This window comes from Setaria viridis, chromosome 3 (genome assembly GCF_005286985.2).
Source record: "Setaria viridis chromosome 3, Setaria_viridis_v4.0, whole genome shotgun sequence".
Classification (NCBI taxonomy): domain Eukaryota; kingdom Viridiplantae; phylum Streptophyta; class Magnoliopsida; order Poales; family Poaceae; genus Setaria; species Setaria viridis.
This window is the reverse complement of record NC_048265.2, coordinates 24327028-24345443: the sequence shown is the minus strand read 5'-3', so window position 1 is coordinate 24345443 and position 18416 is coordinate 24327028. Positions and strand designations below refer to the sequence as shown.

Sequence of the window (18416 nt, the reverse complement as noted above, 5' to 3'; positions counted from 1 at the left end):
AGACAAAGAACTGGTAAAATGGCACTATGCAAATATTACAGTAGGTAATTTAAGTTTGCAAACAATAAACTCCAGCACGTTGTCATCGATTAGTTACGACACCTCGCACACCTTCTGGTTATATGAAATGATCAGGACCCTTTCAACCCACCCACCGACACATCCCTGACAATAGTTTTTTAAGACAGGATAGCAGCACGATCACTTTTTCCTCCGTCAAAAGAAAAGCAAGACTAAAGAAAGAAGACTCTATTTTACCAAAATGATTAAAGGCGCCATTACATAAATGAGCCTCCATTTACCAACGAATGTGAATAAATATTGAGCCACAATGATTTTTATACATGTATATGGATAGAATATTAGCCATCAGAAAACACGTTTTCTGAACAATTGTTTGGCATGTTTTCAGTGGTTGCTGTTGCAGGCTCTCAGTACATGTTAACAAAACAAAGTGAGAATAGAACAAAATACGGTCGTACACAACACCTAAACATCAGCAAAATTGTCCATGGGTACTGGTCTTGGTAATTGCACCGATCTGCTGCTACCACACGTACTAATGCAGGCTCATCACCAGCAGCAGTAACATACTTCACAGAACTTATATGGAAGCGGCAAATAAAAAAATGTTCATTTACAGTTTTCTGAGTCATTATTAATTTCGTAGTTAATTAGTTACTATTAACCCTTTGTGTCATTGCAGACCACGGTAGCTCAGGAGATGCCTGTTCCGTAGTACCATTCGTTGCCTGAAACGTATGCCAGCAATGTCGAAGCGTCAAAGAAGAACCCAGCCTCATCTATTCTATAATCAGCGTGGTGTAAATGAAACAAAAAATATGGGAGCATACACACATTCTCACTTGATAAAACATTTTTAATCTTGAACCGTTATATTGTTAAGCATTCATCTTCTGACTCATTAATTGCACTAGGTTAGCACTCAATACTAAAAAAAATCTCCAACGGCCTACAATTTGATTGCAATGATATATAGAATAATTTCAAGCATTACATAAAACATAGCAAAACTGATTAGATATATCACCACAATAAGGTAAGGCAATCATAAACTTGCACTCGATGATCTAAAACATGATATATAGTGTGGATGTCAGTTAGCTATGTTGTTCTAGCATACGCCCTTGAAATAATTAAATAGAAGGAATATATTGCGAGCGAGTTCATTGGCACAGGAGTAACAAGGAATTGAGAGAACACAGTGCTGATTACCTGCCTTTAACTTTTAGATGGAATATCAATCGCTTGAATTGAGTGGTGATGATCTCATCTCGTGACAGCTTCTACTTCAAATCCTAGGTCAGGTCAGATTCATGCATGGTTTCTTCAACTCAGCTTGATATAAGTTCTGCAACAATGTAACATGTCAATGATGGCACATGATCGAGCAGACAAAGGTACTCACAACTACTTAGCAAAATAAAAAGAATACACATAGTGAGGGTTCGATCGATGATCCACACAACTAAATATTCGTGTATAGTGCATAACTCAAAAGAGTTAACAAAACACAGACCTGACCGCGCCAAGATGTAGAGACAGAGTGAGACAACACCTACTAAAGAGAAGCCAAGCAGTTTCTGCATATCTGAATGCCTAGATCCCTGAGGCTTCATTGGAATACCTATATAACAATACAGTCGGTTACACTTCCAGATTCAACAGTAAGCATCCTATATGCACGTCCAGAATCACGAGAAAAACATAAAGTGTATTGCAAGGACAATCAAAGTCAAGTTGGTCAAATACGAACTATATTCATCCCGGACAACAATCAAGACTCACAGTGTCAATTTTGCTTTCTATAGAAGGCAGCACCATGCCTTTGGTCCAAAGACACTAAGAGCATTGATTCAACTACTAAGTTTCCAATTCTGGATATGCAAATCACTGAAAAGTTGTATTTTTTTCTTTTTAATCCTTTTCCATAAAGATTCAAATCGAAAGTTTGCTACTTTTTTTGGTTGCTGTACAAACACTGAAATCGCAATTTCACATGGCAGGCAGACAAGAACAAACCTTGGGACAAGACACCAATGAACTTTTTTTCTGGGACGTGAGAAATCTTATGGTCATCCTCCCCTTCAATCAGTTTTGGACAATCTGAAATGTATAGCTTCTTCAGAGCGGTGAGATTCCGTATGCTTTCAGGCAAACATTTTAGGCGGGGGCAACTTTTGATTCGTAGAACTTCAAGAGAAATGAGCTGCCCCAACCACTCCGGCAGTATCTCTAGCTTCTCCCACGATCTCAGATATAAGTTTCTTAGATTGCCAAAACATTGGAATATCTCCGGCAAGGTACTCAAGTCTCTACAGCCGACAATTCCAAGTACTTCAAGTGTGGCGAGGTGCTGAAGTCTAGCCCATTTATCAAGAGAAAACCTGCAGTCCACGATGTGCACACTAAAAGGCAGAGTAGAGGATGAAAGCAATCCATACCCATGTTCAGGCAACACTTCTTCACTGCTGTGCAAGTACCAGTACATAGTCTTGGGTGGATATGGCAGGAACTTCAACTTTGCACAATCTTTTACTTCCAACCGAAGTAAATTAGGGATTAAGAAATCTTCATGTTTGTGGCCTGACCGTGTTGTCCACCATTCAGCCAAGTTATCCAATGATTCCAATGAAATAAATCTTAACTTGTTACAGGTTCCTTCTTTCCCATAGAATTCTTTGCCGATTTTTGTAATGTTGGGAACGCTGTTTATTACCAAATATCTAAGATTTGGCAGTCGTCCAATTGGTGGAAGGGAATGGCATTCTGCTTTATAGAGGTAGATGCTGTGGACATTAGGGAGATAGGAGGAGATGTCATGGATCCAGGTAGGGAAGTCCTTACTCGGATATCCAAATAACGCAAAGTCTTCAAGACTTCGAGGAGGTATGAGGTTCTCCAACACCTGTTTTCCCAGATCTGTCTTCTTTTCCGGTTTACTGCACTTAAGACTCCCCTCATCTATCCTCTTCTCTGAGATACTGCAATCAAGATTCCCTGCATCTGTCTGCTTCTCCAAGATACTACAATCCCAGCGAAGTCGTAGCACCCGAAGCTCTGGATTATCATGTAGATTAGTTCTGTCTATATTTTCTAGATGATTGACATTCAGTAGGTCTGTAATTTCTAACTCCTGACATTTTCCATCATCAATCACACTAACATCATGCACATTGCGGTTGGTGATATTTAGATCCTTCTTGATGGTTTGAGCCTTTGTAAACATACTAGGATGTCCTGATGTGACGTGAAGTTGGGTGAGACTAGTCATCTTGTTAATACCTTCAGGCAAGTCATGGAGAGTAACACAACAACTTATGTCCAATGTTTGAAGCCTCAGTTCCCCAAATGACATGGGAAGCTTCTTAAGTCTTGCACAGTATGACAAATTGAGATGCTTCAACTCAGACATTTTGCAGAATGTACTAGGCAACGATTGAAGCTTATAACAACTTGTTAGGTTCAGAGAATGAAGCCTGGATAGGTTATTAATACATTCTGGGAGTTCTCTGATATCATGGCAGTCTGAAAGGTTTAGTTCTTTCAAATTCGTAAGATTGCAAAAGGAATCAGGTAAAACTTGAACCTTGTGGCAATCAGAGAGGTTTAAGAACTTAAGATTGCAAAGCTTGCCAAAATTTTGCGGCAGGTTTTGTAGTTCATGGCAACTTGATAGGTTCATATGCTCTAAAGTCTTCAGTTCAAGTTTGTCAGGTAGTTTGGTTAGGTTGCAACAACTTGACAAGTTTAAGACCAAGAGCTTTGGGAGGATACAGATCTCATCTGGAAGCTTTTGAAGCTCACAGCAGCCTGACATGTCTAGATGACGCAAACATTGAAGCAAATGAATTGTTTCAGGCACCTCTTTGAGTTTAGAACACCCTGATAGGTTGAGGAAAGAGAGTCTGCTGAGGTTCCCCAGTGATTTGGGTAGTTCTTTAAGGCTTCTATTGCCAGATAGGTCCAAATAACAAAGTTTGAGGAGGCTGCCAATATCATCTGGAAGGGTTTCGAGTGTGCAGTTGGAAAGAATAAGAGTCTGCATACTTTGAAGTCTAAGCAATGAATTTGGAAGTGTTGAAATTGGCAACCCTGAGGCATCAAGGTACCTTAGCAGCATGAGTCGATCCATGTTAGATGGCAATAACATTGCTGTGCTGCCTGGAGTATGTTGCCCTTCTCTGGAGCATCCACTTATGTCCAGGACACGCAGATACTTGGCTTTGGAGAATGAATTCTGTTGAAGCAGCATTCTACTGCACCCTGTAAAATGAAGAGATCTAATTTTTCCAGGAACCTTTCTGAGAACCTCTGATTGCTCCTTATCATAATTGACTAGATGCATATGTCGGCAATAATGCTTTTCAGATTTACTCCATATCATTTTTCCTGGATCATCTCGAATAACTGTCTCATTGTCAGCAATTTCTTTTGCAAGTTCGTGCACCATATCATGCATGATGAGCTTGTAGGGAGCTCTGGAATGCATTGGAGCAACCTGCATATAATAAGCATTGGAGCAACCTGCATATAATAAGGTATTACTATTAGTTGTGCAGTCATCCATAACTATGAAGGTAAATCCAGTTTAGCTTGTTCAAAAAAAAAAGGTAAATCAACATAAACCTTACAACTATATAGAAAAATAAGCAATCAGTTAATATAATCAATATAAAGGTGTCCTAGCTATAGCCCAAACAATAACTTAAACTGTTAATCTGGTTTTTACTTGTCAGTATGGTAGGCCAAGGGGATGCCCTGTACTTTGTATTTGAATCAAATCAAAGGGTTTCACATACATGTATGTGTGAGAAGGAAGGAGGGAGTGGAGCAAAAACCCTTAACCCAACATGTCAATCTGCTTTTTTTGTTTACAGAATATAAAAACGAATTTAAATAAAAGTGATTAATTCACTGTGATCTGATGGTACGTGACGATCTATATATTATAGAAAAATAGTACAAGGAAAAAAACAAATATGTGAAGTGTTGAGTCAACTATCTTGTGCTTCAGAAATGCCAACTCGGATTTAAATTGTCCATTATAGCCAAATGCTTATTGGTGCAGGGTTTAATTTATCCTTATTGCAATATTCTAGAATTAACAAACTGAGAATACGAAGGATAGATCATAGGTTGTGCATGTGTCATTTTTCTTAAAGAAGAATGTTAAATTGAGTTGTACATCCATATGATGTCAGAGTGCTTAATTGTTACACTAGATAATTTTGGTAAATTAACGAGAAACCAAACTGAATTGCTACATGTATATATCCTATATGGGGGCTGAGATATACAATATTTCAGCCCTTTACTTAAAGTGTTATAATATGCTCCATTATTTATTATATTTTTGCCCATTGATCATTTTCCATTTTATTGTCTATATTTAATTAGAGATATAAAACATCACACGTATCAATACTTGCTCTTAAATTTCAACTTTAAATAACATTTGTCCTAGAACTTAAATGTACCGATTTGGAGTGCTCGATGATGTGTTAGTCTTCGTAAATGTTGGGTTTTATGTGGCTTTTCAACTTTGTTTATATATTATGGTCATTGTTCAACTCAATGTGGAATTATTCAGATACGAAAGAGAATAATTGATGTGGAATCCAACTCGAGAAAGTGGTACTCGAGGTGCTGAGAACTATTGTGCTGGAATATAGTAGAGTGAAAGCATCTAGGCCCCTAATTTAGGTTTGGTAATTAATGAGATATGAGTATAGGTTAGTTCCGTAGATGAATTAAGCTTCAATGGATGCTATGGTGATAGCTTGGATGAATTAACATTGAAGAGCTCAAGGCAAAGGTATCGGCCTGTTCGCTTCAGCTTATTCAGCCGGCTTATCAGCCACCAAACAGTGTTTTCCTCTCACAACAAATCAGCCGTTTCAGCTTTTCAGCCGGCTTATAAGCTGAAGCGAACAGGCCCATATATTGTAGGGCTTTTCTATTTTACCGGTCAAGAAGTACTTAGTGGATGATAATTGACCCGATTTGTAGACTAGATAGCAGTACTATCAAGAGGGGTTAATTTTATTTTCTTAACGGTTCTATAGTGCTACTTTATTCAAACAATTGAGTTGTATGCATATGTGATAGTATATCGTTTGAAAAAGTGGAAAGAACAATGATAAAATCAGTTTTTTATAAAATGGTTAACGCCCAGATGGTCTCCGTTATTTGATTTAACCATGTTTGAGAGTGTTCTATTGTACTGAAAAGTTGAAGGGCGGAGGGTCCGTTGCTTGTTCTACAGGTTCTGTGTGGTGCTTGAGTGTGAACGGAGGATGGTCCAGCCCTAAGGGATTGTCGTAAATTTCGATAGAACCATTGTTGGTTCTGTGTGGTGCTTGAACGTGAACAGCGGACGGTCCACGGTTTGTCACCTAACTTGTGCGTGGGCAAAATGATCGGCGGATGGTCCGGTCCCCTAAGGCGAACGGTCCGCCGTAGTAATTCTTGCAGTTGGACATGTTCTGGACGTGTCTAATAGCTGGCTGCGTGGTTGGACTCTTGAACCGTGGACGGTCCGCGCCTATAAGGAGTTAAGGCCGAATGGTTCACCTGACATGTAATGGATAGTTCTAACACACATTTATTGTCAATATAGCTATTGAGTTGAATGGCGGACAGTCCGATCTCGTCAACGGACGGTCCGCCAAACCCCTATTTTCATGCATTTTGAATGTAACGGCTAGATTAGGGGATGGCTCTATATATACCTCACGTCTAGCCTTGGGTGAGGTCTCTTGGCATTTTGGAAAGCTTTCTTCACATACTTGAACCATTCTTCTCCTCTCTCTCACTCTCTTTGCTTAGAGGTTGCATTCTTGTGAGATTGAGAGGATTCTAGTGTATTGTATCAAGAGTTTGAGCTTTGTAGTACTAGGGAGTCTTCAAGCAAGCATCGTCAACTTGTTACTCTTGGAGGTTGTCGCCTCCTAGACAACTTGGAGGCTGTGGAACTGTTAAACCCTTCAAGAAGATTGTGAAGGAGTCCCAGTTATTCTTGCGAGAGGTTCTTGTGCTCATCTCGCCGGATCGGTGAAGAGCAACTCTAGTGGAATCGAGGTTATTTGATCCAAGATGGCTCAAGATCAAGCGGAGTCTTGATAGAGAAGTGGTTGGAACATTGAATCCACCTCACCGTGGATTAGGGGTGACCACCAAGTCAGCGACACCATGGGATAAATTCTTCTCTTGTCTTCGGTTTTTTCTTTTGCTCAATTTCACTACTGCAATTTACTTTGAGCGATTGCATTCTTAGAGATTGAATTGTATTTTGTCACCCTAGGTTACAAACCCTCACCTAGCTTTATTTAGTGTTGTATTTTTAGTTGAAACCGCCTATTCACTTCCCTTTAGTTGGTATCCTAGATCCTACGTAGAGGAATTAATTGAAAGCACTTTACTGGAATATCTTTTATGTACATACATATTTGACCCGGGTATAGCACGACGGCAGAGCTACGTTTGTTTTGCAGGATCAGCTCTGCAGGCTGTTAACCCGCATGATCAGACTGGAATTAATCTCATATACACAATTGGTCATAGTTGGTGACATAATTCAGGAGTCATACATGTGTGCTAGAGACTAATATATATTTTAGATTCACCAAATTTATGTGTCTGATCGTGGTTGGTTACATGGTTCAGGAGTCATGCGGATTTTCCAAAACATAAGTGGAATATTTATAACACTTGGAGGTAGGTCCCTCTAGTCTCAGATATGCATTGTAAGTGACACCACGGGTAAAGCAGAGGAATAGAGGACAAATCATTTAGATCCACAAAACCCTGCAGTAAAATAGCTCTAGATTTGAAAATGTCACCATTACAGTTAGTGTTATTAAGGTTATATCCGAGTGGATGTAATAGTTCTAGTTGATGGCAGACCAGATGACTGGATGAGGGCCTCAGTAGTGATCGGACTCAATGATTGTGGTAATAATGATCAGGGTCACGATGGCATGCAACTAGGGCCTCCCAAGGTATATGCAGTTGAGAGAGGCGGATATATGCAAGAAAAGAATATATCTTTTTATTCCTTTTCCAACATTTATTGATAATTATCATCCTAGAGGAGCTTGCCATTACAATCCTGCCCTACTAGACAACCCAATTCTTTTCAAAAGATCTTATCTCTAACTTCAGGTTTGGTTTTCTTTGCTTGGCAGACTTCAGGCCAAGGTAAAGAGTGGGGATTAGATGGGCACTGAGGCAGATCGAAGTCTAGAAACCAGAATAAGACATGCTCATAATACATTAGTAACATTTCGAAATTAGCATCATGAGTTATTTTAGAGCTCCTTTCGAGGTAGATGTATAGTACCATTCACTTTTAATGATAACAGATCAAGAGCGGACTTCCACGGCATATTTAGAACCATTGCCTATGATACTAAATATTTGAAGTTCAACATTGTTTTTGTTAGCATAATGCCATGTTGCAAGCAACTAAAGGGAATGAAACATTGCCACTATGGCACTAACCTGCGAGGACGGTGAAATTTGAAGAAAGGACATCCCCAGAAGATAGTCGTCGATACAACTTTTACCTTCTTCAACTGATTTAATATATCCAAGGGCGCTCCACTGTTGGATCAGAATATCACTATTGATAGCAAAACCCTTGGGGAAAACAGCACAGTATGTAAAGCACAGCTTGAAGTTGAAAGGCATGCAGTGGTAGCTCAACTTAAGGCAATTTAAAATGTCTTTTACACAGTCTGCTTTAGGATTCGAAATAATCCTATCTCTTATATCTTCCCATGCCTCTGTAGTCTTGCGCCTGGACATTAAATATCCAAGAGAACATGCCAGTAGTGGTAGACCCCCACACTTCTTCGCAATTTCCTTCCCGATTTCTTCTAAGCCTTCTCCTAGGTTTTTATCTGATCCTAATTCCCTTTGCCACATCACCTTCCAGCAGTTATTATCTGACAAAATGTTCAAGGTCACATGGTAGATTTTTACTTCCTTTGCAGGAAAAACAGTACGCAGTTGATCAACTACATCAACTACTTTTTTTGAACGGGTAGTCATTACGATCTTACTGCCCTTTTTACCATATTGTAACATTTCCATCAGATGTTGCAATTTGACTTTATCTTCTTCCCACACATCATCCAAGATTATCAGATATCTTCTTGGAGGGAGTATTTTTATTTGTTCTTTTATACATGGAAAATCATCATTAATTGAGGTGCCACTGTTTTCATCACCCCTGCTTGATATGATCTTTTTCCCAATTGTTAGCAGATCAAACTTCTTCGACACATGAACCCATACCTTCAGATCAAAAATGCTTGTTGTCTTGTCTCTGAAAACTGCTCCAGCCAGTGTTGTCTTTCCAATGCCACCGAGACCAACAATTGGAATGATGGAGATATCCTCATCAGCTTCACTTTTTAGTAGCAACTTCATTATGTGTACCTTTTCTTTTTCCCTGCCTACCATTATTTCAGTGTCTATAAAATATGTACGTGCAATATTAGCTTCAGCTACAATCCCCTCACTTCTTGTCGGTGCACTGGGATAAACAAGATTGAGGTGTTCAGCCTCTTTTTCAACAATATCCAACTCATCCTTAATTTTCTTTATTTTGTGGACCATGGTGTGCCTCTTGTAAATTGGATTGGAATCAGCAAAAAAGGACTTGACCTGTAAAAATAAATTAGAAATGGTTAAAATAATGGATATTAACTGCAGCACTGCGTTTTAGCCCCAACAAGTTGCCGTTTGCCACAATTGACTTTTTTTTTCACATAGTGATCCACGGTGAGCACCGCAGCAGCGTGGGATGGAACCGAGCGGTGCATGGAGCTGAGGTGCATGAGGGCGGCATGTACACAGACTCTCCTAAAGGCATGCATGCACTAGTTAGGTAGTAAGCATCTCCTTCTTCTGTTTCAAATTATAGATTATTTTAACTTTTCTAAATTCATATGTGTTTGTATGCATCTAGACATACACTATATAGATGCATATATACAAAAAAGTGAATTTCAACTCAAAGTGTGTGGAGAATATTGATCTATTGAATCTAGAAAGATTGATCTTTTATTTTGGATGCAATATCTTAACTTACTAAGTCCGCATGACATGCGTGCTCTATTATTCTTGGAATATTATTTAAATTTGAATAATTCATAGTTGCACTTACTAAACATAAATCAGGGGTTCATAAGATAAATTACTATATGAATATGGGGCAAAGTTGAAGGGCTAATAAAACAAGTCAGGAAATGTGCCAATAAAATTAATAGCTTACTTGAAAGCATAAATTTGATCTTATCATGTTCTATTAGTGCGATGACACTGCATTTCAAGAGTTTAGGGACCTATATGACACCCAAAGCCAAGTTTAGGGAGTAAAATCCGCATTTTAAGAGTACAGGGACCTAAATGATACCCAAGCCTAAGTTTAGAGAGCTAGATATGCATTTTGAGAGTATGAGTACCTAAGTGACACAGCCAAACAAGCTGAAGTACTGGCAATGCATTTTACTCTAAAAACAACTATACAAACAATTCATACAATTTGTCGTTTGTTAAATCATTTATCAATAGTTATGTATTGAATTATTAATGATACATATAAACGTGCATAAACAATATGGTTATCATACCAGTCTCGTTGAGAGTTTCATGCGAGTTTCATAACCATTAAAGTCTATACTACATCAGTTTGCTAACTTGGAAATATTATCATGAGGAGATAGAAGGGGGAGTTTCATCAAATAAGAGATAAGTTTCATCCCTATAACACACAGTAAGCTCGGTTATTACTAATTCATCAGTCCTCCTAGTAGTACAAAGAAACGGGACACCGCCTCAGTACTAAAGCCTTGTGCATGGATGCTAGTGGATATGGATGTGCCGTCCTGACACCCTTAAAGTAGGTACATTGCTACACGTCAGTATTCTCGTATGTCATCTCATGTAATAGCATGTAGGATTTTTACTGATGTGGATGAGAGAGGGTAAGGAGCGAGAAAGAGGTTCTTTGTTTCGCGAAACAACTGCCTCATTGGCAGAATTCTAGGACTATGAGACCACTATTCTACCATTGTAGGAGTTGGGGTTACCATGCAACTTACAATATTATTTTATTACATCCACAAATTAAAGGATTTGAGATTATGACGAGACAACCAAAATTATTTTTAGTGATTGTCTGATAGATCGTCTCAAGATTAAGATTACGTGCCAATACATGAGACTGTTGGCAAAGGAGTTAATTGCGGCTACAAGGGACAAACTGCCAGATCGATCTTTGTTTTCCATTTAATGAAAGTACAAGGTGAAAGGTGAAGAAACATTCCGCTGCTGACGACGTCTCATCGGTTCCTTCTAAAACTAATCAATCTATCGTCACTGTGACTCTCCTTTCCACGTCAGCTAGGTCAGCAGCTAGCACAACTTGTCTCAATGTGGTGGACCTGGGGCCGGACCAAAATCGCTTCTAAGGTCATGTTTAGTTCGCTCCAAACTTCCAACTTTGACACTATGCAAAAAGAAGATTTCCCATCACATCAAACTTGCAGTACATGCATGGAGTACTAAATGTAGACGAAATCAAAAACTAATTTCACAGTTTTGTTGTACTTTGCGAGACGAATCTTTTGAGCCTAATTAGTCAATATTTGAACAATAATTCACAAATACAAACGAAACGCTACAGTTGCGCATTTATAGCAAAATGCCAATTTTACCACTCCTAAACTGGAAACTACACAAGACCTAACTCGGTAAATTAAAATAGGGTCTTAATTACAACTGGTTTACGATGGGAGGTCGAGGATAAAAACCAGCAAAAGAAAGTGGATATGAGATTTCAATCTAACTTCGAAGTACACAGGAAGTGTTATTCAAACAAGTACCTTGTCTTGTCTCTGCTTTTTGAGTTCATCGATAGCACTGGACTCGTCCAGGACGTCCTCAATGTCGTAGGCCACGGACCTGAATTTCTTCTGGAGCCGTACGATCTCAGCTGGTTCCTCGACCACGCCGGAGTTCCTATTGTCAGCATATCGCATACGGTCTTCCAGCTTTTCCATGGTCTCCTTCATGCCGTACACATCGTCCTTGAAGCTCCAGAGAAGACTGGCCTCTCTCAAGACGAGCCTACCAAGCTTATCAGCGATCGACCACGCAACGGCAGTCTCCATCTCGCTTGTCGCCTCAGTGCTTGGCAGCTCAGATCTACTCTTGCTATGTGGCAGGGCGAAAGGACGCAAGGGATGCTGCTGTGTTTCTACTCTTGTGCCTGGGAGACTCGATCCTGGCCTTCCCAGCAGCATCTAAGCTCTGCACGTCTTTTAACACCTCCTGAATGGCTTCGCCTCGATTAATTGCGTGGTGTGTGCTCCGGCATCTGGAATCTTCAGCAGTAAAATAAGGCAAAGCTATGCTGCAAAAGTACGATAAGTATAAGTCCTAATTATATATATAGAGAGAGATAGTAGTAATTATATACATACAATGATTTCCTTTAGCGTTTACCGCACTTACCTATAATGATGTCCACTCCTTCGCTAAAGGCAAAGGCAAGCCGAAGGAAAAGAAACATGAAAAGGTAAGTGCAAATAACAGAGTAAAAGAGAAGACCTTGGACGATGCTTAGCTAAACATATCAACCTTTTTAATGTTGGTAATGTTGGGATATATGAGCTTGGCTCATTTAATATTTTAGAAATTTCAAGTAAACTAAAAAAGTCTATGAGCATGAGTAATTGGTGCACATGGTTAGTCCCATTTTACTAGTGAAGGTGTAAGATGACCGATGCAAATATAGGGATTGTCTCCACTCAACCAAGATGTGTGGTGGGAGAAAAGGAAAGCCCTATATGCGCACGCTAGCTCGCTCACCTGGCTCATGCGGGCATGCGATACCTACATGAATGGTTCGCCTATATTTGTCAATATGTTTTATGACAGTAGCATGAAGCTTCGTAGTGCTCATTATGAAAGTTGGGAGTGATGTCAAAACTGAGTTGACTAGGATAAGCGTACCACCTTGAGTGAGGAGATTGGATGTGACAAGTAACCTGCTTTCATATTTCTCAACAAGGGGTGTGAAGTCTTTAACTGATTTCCAAAAAGTAAACGAAAGAGAGCCAATTGCACAGTTTAGGGTGGACGCTAATAAAACTATTTTGTCTCCAGGTGTGTTGATTGGTACAATCACTGATTTGGAGTAGTTGCCTTTAAGGCCTAAATATTATGCAAAGTTGTTCAGTAGGTTTCGGAGGGAGGACAATTGTGTTACATCACTTTCCAAAATAATAAGAGTGTCATCATCATATTGAATAATTGGGAAATCTAACCTAGCACCCATCTGTATTGGTAATTTCAGTATATGTTCCTCTTTAGCCCTGTTAATCAATGTCTGGACACATTCTGTTGCAAGAATAAAGAGAAGAGGTGATAGAGGATCACCTTGTTTAACACCTCTTCTGCAGTGGAAAACCTTAACTGGCACACACTTTCCATCTAGTGCAACCACTTTGGCCCAAAGCCTTTGTGTTTCATGAACTGGATCATGAATTGATGTTCCATTTTGTCAAAAGCCTTTTCAAATTCAAGCTTTAGGATGACTTCTTTTTTTATTGATGGCAGAGATGTAGGTACTCAAAGGACCAAGCTAGACAATCCTGAATCGTTCTAGATTTGATGAATCCATACTGGTTGATGTGGATGAGGTCCATGATCTTTGACTGCAATTTGTTTGCCAGGAGTTTGGTGATAATTTTAATGGAGCAGTTGAGAAGGGTGATAGGTATGTAGTTTGAAACTGTGGAGGGGTTTTCTTTCTTTGGGATTAGAGTGACATGGGAACCATTTATACTTTTAATGCAGAGGTCACCCTTATGGAAACTATCAATGAGAGCATAAAAGTCATGGCATATAATTGGCCAGCATTTTTTAATGAAATCTGTATTGAAGTCATCGGGGCCAGGTGATTTGTCAGAAGCCATGGCTTTGATGACATTGTCAATCTCCTCTTTAGAAAAAGGTTCTTCTAGGAAAGATAAATCATTGTGAACTTGCAGAAGGTTTGCTAGCTAGGTTGTGGTTAATATCAATGAATTCAGACTTTCCCGATCTATCTTTGAAGGCTTCCCACAAGATTGTTGCCTTACTATTATGATCAAAGCATTGATTCCCAGTTGAATCTAAGAGAGAGGTGATGCATTCTTCCTGGATTTAATAGTAGCATTAGCATGAAAGAATTTAGTATTTCCATCTCCATATTTCACAAATTTTATTGATCCCCTTTGCTTCCAGTAAACCTTTTGATGGTTTAGCAAGGATATGAGATGTTGATTTAATGACTCCCTGAAATTCCATTCATGTACATGTAAGGTCAGATCTCTATGCTCTTCTAGGAGATCAAGAAATTCAATAAGTGGCTTGACTTTGGAAATAAATCTTCTAAACTTGAGATATTTTATCTCCAAGCTTTTAAAATTCTCCTAAGATTTGTCAATTTTGCAGTGATGATTCTAGCTGTGTCAATCTGTTGAACTAGCAGGTTCCATGCATGTTGCACAACTGACATAAAGTGCTTGTACTCCATCCTGAAAAATTCTTGCTTTAGGTATGTCAGTATTAATGGAAATTATGCATGGTACATGATCTAAAGTTTCCATGGTTAAAGAATGAGCAAAGGTCATGGGATAGGAACTTGTCCAGCATACTGAAGTAAAGAACCAATCCAGCCTTTATAGGAGAGGTGATTCTTACTTCACTGGACCATGTCAACTGTCAACCTTTAAGGGGGATTTCCACTAGTCCCAAGGCACTTATATCCTCATTAAAGAGAAGGATGTTGTTTATGTGGCTCTTGGTTTGTTTCTATCTTCAATTTTTCTGATCAGATTGAAATCTCCCACAATAAGCCAATCAATATCATGTGGCATTGAAATCTCTTTGAACCCGTGTGAATTCTCCTTCATTAGTGCATAGGGAAAAAATATTAGTGAGTACTGAAGAATCACTCGAGTGAAGAGATGTGAACTCTATTGACTGAGCATAATCATTTCCAAAAGCAAGTTCCCAGAAAATTTATTTCCATTCCAGATAATAGCTGATCACTAAAGAAATCAACAAAAGGTAAGAAAACAAATTTGTTCAAATAACTTGGGAAAAATTGTTTAATAAATGGGTGTCAAAAATCCCTTTTTGTTTCTTGGAGACAAATAATTCACATCCTGCTTCAACAAATTTCTCCCTGATTGAGTTTCATTTCTTCTCAGAATTGCTCCCTTTGACATTCCAAGAGAGCACTTTTCATGATTGAAAGGACTGAGAGCTATTCATTTAAAACCATAAAATATAACCGAAACCACCACATTTCTAGAATGTGGGATAAAAAATAGCCAGGTAGAGGGAACATAGTGATAGACATGCATGATTTTGAAGGTAGCATAAAAATGAGTAGATGTATGCTTACAAAGAGCATAAAGGGGTAGACACACACTAGCAACAACACAGACATTTTTTTACTTCGATACCTATGGGCTATGGATTTATTACTAGCAGAATAGATGGGATAGCAAGAATAAACCTATGGAGGCTCTAACTGCTTTTAAGGTTTTTTTCTAGCTTGCCAAATTACATCATAAGGATGCTTATATAAAGAGCTAGCTTCGCGCTAACAAACTAACAAACCAAGCTACTCCCTCCGTCCCAAATTATTATTCGTTTTGACTTTTCTAGATATATAACTTTTGCTACGTATCTAGACATAGCAAATATCTAAGTGCATAGCATAAGCTATGAATCTAGAAAAGCCAAAACGAATAGTAATTTGGGATGGAGGGAGTAATTGATAAAAATGATATCTCTACACTAACAACCCACTTAACTTATCTCTACCTATAAAGTAGGAGTGTTCGGTGTTCCTTCCGTCTATCATGTCATTTTGTAAAAAAGTCTTACCTTTCCTTCAATCAATTCGCGGTCCTGTCATCCTCTTCTAGCCAGGTCGTGTATATCATTCAAAAAAGCCCCAAGTATTATGGAAATCAACCCACCTTGCACGTCTGTTCATATTTTCATGAAAGCCTCTTACATTTATATGAATCGACCTGTGATTATATTTCTTTTAGTAATTCATTTCTTTTTTTACTGAACTTTAGTAAATCGTATATTAGTCACTAAAAAATACTTTTTATTTATATATAAACCCTCACGATATTTAGAAGGTCATATCTTTAACGTTTTGTGTAAATCTTGCTTAGGAGATAACTAGCTTAGGAAGATATGACCACGTTTTGTGTAACTAAAAAATACTTACCTCTCGTATATTGCCTTGCTAGCAATTCATTTCTTCACTAGTAACTCGTGCTTACTGCACGGCAGCAATATATGCTGACTCCCATCCTGGGCCCAGAGCCCATAACATTTTTAGCAGCAAAAAATAACCAAACTTTTAGAACCACTGTATGCTGCGAAAGTTCTATAGAATAAAAGCTATATTGCTGTCAAGGCAAGAGATAAGCAGCTGAAATGCCACGCAACAAGGTATATATCTAAATCCTAAAGTAAACCAAGAAAAAAATGTACACTAGAAATGTTTACTGTGGTCATAATATCTTCTTATTCAATTTTGTAGAGCCTGGCGGCCTGCAGTAGAACAAATATGGATCGATCAGCCAGCCAGCGTGTTCAGATCACAATTATAGAAAAATCATCGTTGCTCACCTCAATCAGCATGACATGCATATATAATAATCTAATATTTATCTTCAATCTCCCCGACATGATCATCGCCACAACCACCTTGGCGATTGTTGGCCGCAGCAGCAGCAGGCTGATCATTGCCCCCCGGACGAGTCATCATCTTCAATGCCGGAGCAGCTTCCCCTTTCATAGTATGAGAAGCCTTGCGGTTGTCCTTTGAACCACAGACACCATCGGGAGAAGCCTTGCGGTTGTCTGAGTTGCAGGCGTCCGTCGCACCGCCATCCCCGTTCTTATACACGAACACCGGTGGATTTTGTGACGCTTTATCGGCTTCCTTCTTGCTCCCGTCACCGGCGGCCGCGGCCGACCCGTCCAAGCCGTCATTTGGTACTTTCACGGGTAACCGCGGCGGCGCGCGCGGCGGATCGTGATGACTGGGAAATTTGCAATCTTTTCACGTGTGAATTTTGCGTGGCCGACAGTAATTGTTGTAGCTTAGTACGTAAATATATTTGGTAGTAGCGCTATGTGCAATTAGGATCTCCCAATCAAACAAATAATTAGCAACAAAATATTTCAACCAATATGAATACGGACAAGAAAAAATGAACATTCGAAGCAACAATGTTAGGAAGGGATCACGATATCGGCGACGGCAGACTGTTGGGAAATGTAAGATACCTGGTGAGCTAACGTCCTCTTGATAATTCGGCTTGTCCTCCCGTGGGAAGCACCAGCAGCAGTACGAGGCTAGAATGCCCATTGACGGCGCCGGCGCTGAGCACCTCAGGTTTGCTAGCTGCGCCTGGGTAATTATTAGTGGGTGGCTTGGAATAATAGAGCTTAGAGATGAGGTTAGGCAAGAATATATCACAGGGCAGTATATATGAGTTTGTACGACTAAGCTAACCAGAACGTCAAGGACGACAGTTGTCTACCAGTAGACTCAAAAGAAAGATGCCCAGGCTTATTGCTAAAGAATTTGTGCCAGCCTTTAATGATGTAGAATTAGATGCTCCGCAGCCGGTTATGTGAACAGCCTTTAATGATGTAGAATTAAATGCTCCGCAGCGGTTATGTGAACAGAAGAATTGTTGACGACCAAAATTAGCACGTTCAGGTGTGACTCGGTTGCCATGTAAGGTACTGTTTGGGAGGAAGGAGCTAAACTTTAGCTCTGGGCTAAATTTTAGCCCTCTCAAATATTGGGACTAATTAGCACCTAGGGTGTTTGGATGAGGGACTAAACTTTAGCACTTTGGTCGCTAAAAGACTCTTTTACCCCTCATTTACCTCTCTCCTTTACCCTTCCTCTACTTCTTACTTCTCAACTCGCATGGAATCAGAGAAGAATTAGCGTCGAGCGCCACCTGCCATCCGCTCCTCCTCCGGCCGCGGCATTCTTGCCCCTCCTCCTCCCTCGGCCCATCCTTGCGCGATGGCGTCGCGGCTGGCTTCTTGGGCGATGGATCCAGCTCCAGAGGCCCATGGGGAGGGGGTCAACGGCGGCGGCGGTGAGGCGGGGGACACGGCGACGAGGCCATCAGCTGCGGCTAGATCACCTCCGCCAGGACCACCGCCGACAGGCGCGCCGCCCCACCACCAGCAGCGGGGTCGGCCGGTGGCCCGTGCGCTGCGGGGTCAGCCGGCGCGGAGGGGAGCCCGGCCGAGGCGGAGGCGGCAGGACC

At 40.0% G+C, this 18416-nt stretch overlaps 1 protein-coding gene across 1 annotated transcript; it reads right to left on the bottom strand.

Annotated features, from left to right (window-relative positions):
* Nucleotides 1–321: 321 nt before the first annotated feature.
* Nucleotides 322–17707, bottom strand: LOC117847852 (uncharacterized). The gene is made up of 7 exons (XM_072292396.1): nt 17410–17707; nt 16747–17178; nt 11919–16668; nt 8527–9696; nt 2044–4522; nt 1237–1648; nt 322–752 (listed from the first exon to the last, which is right to left on the bottom strand). The coding sequence occupies exons 3-6, from the start codon at nt 12336–12338 to the stop codon at nt 1356–1358; spliced, it is 4362 nt and encodes a 1453-aa protein (XP_072148497.1). The 5' UTR covers nt 12339–16668; nt 16747–17178; nt 17410–17707; the 3' UTR covers nt 322–752; nt 1237–1355.
* Nucleotides 17708–18416: the final 709 nt, after the last annotated feature.

Bases quoted from the DNA above. Each gene is read 5' to 3' on its own strand.
- LOC117847852 (XM_072292396.1), bottom strand. From the start codon at position 12,338: ATGCTGCTGGGAAGGCCAGGATCGAGTCTCCCAGGCACAAGAGTAGAA. The intron at 9,697-11,918 runs GTACTTGTTTGA...TTATTTTTACAG, and splicing joins AAAAGCAGAGACAAGACAAG to GTCAAGTCCTTTTTTGCTGA. The intron at 1,649-2,043 runs GTTTGTTCTTGT...ATTGTTATATAG, and splicing joins CATTGGTGTCTTGTCCCAAG to GTATTCCAATGAAGCCTCAG.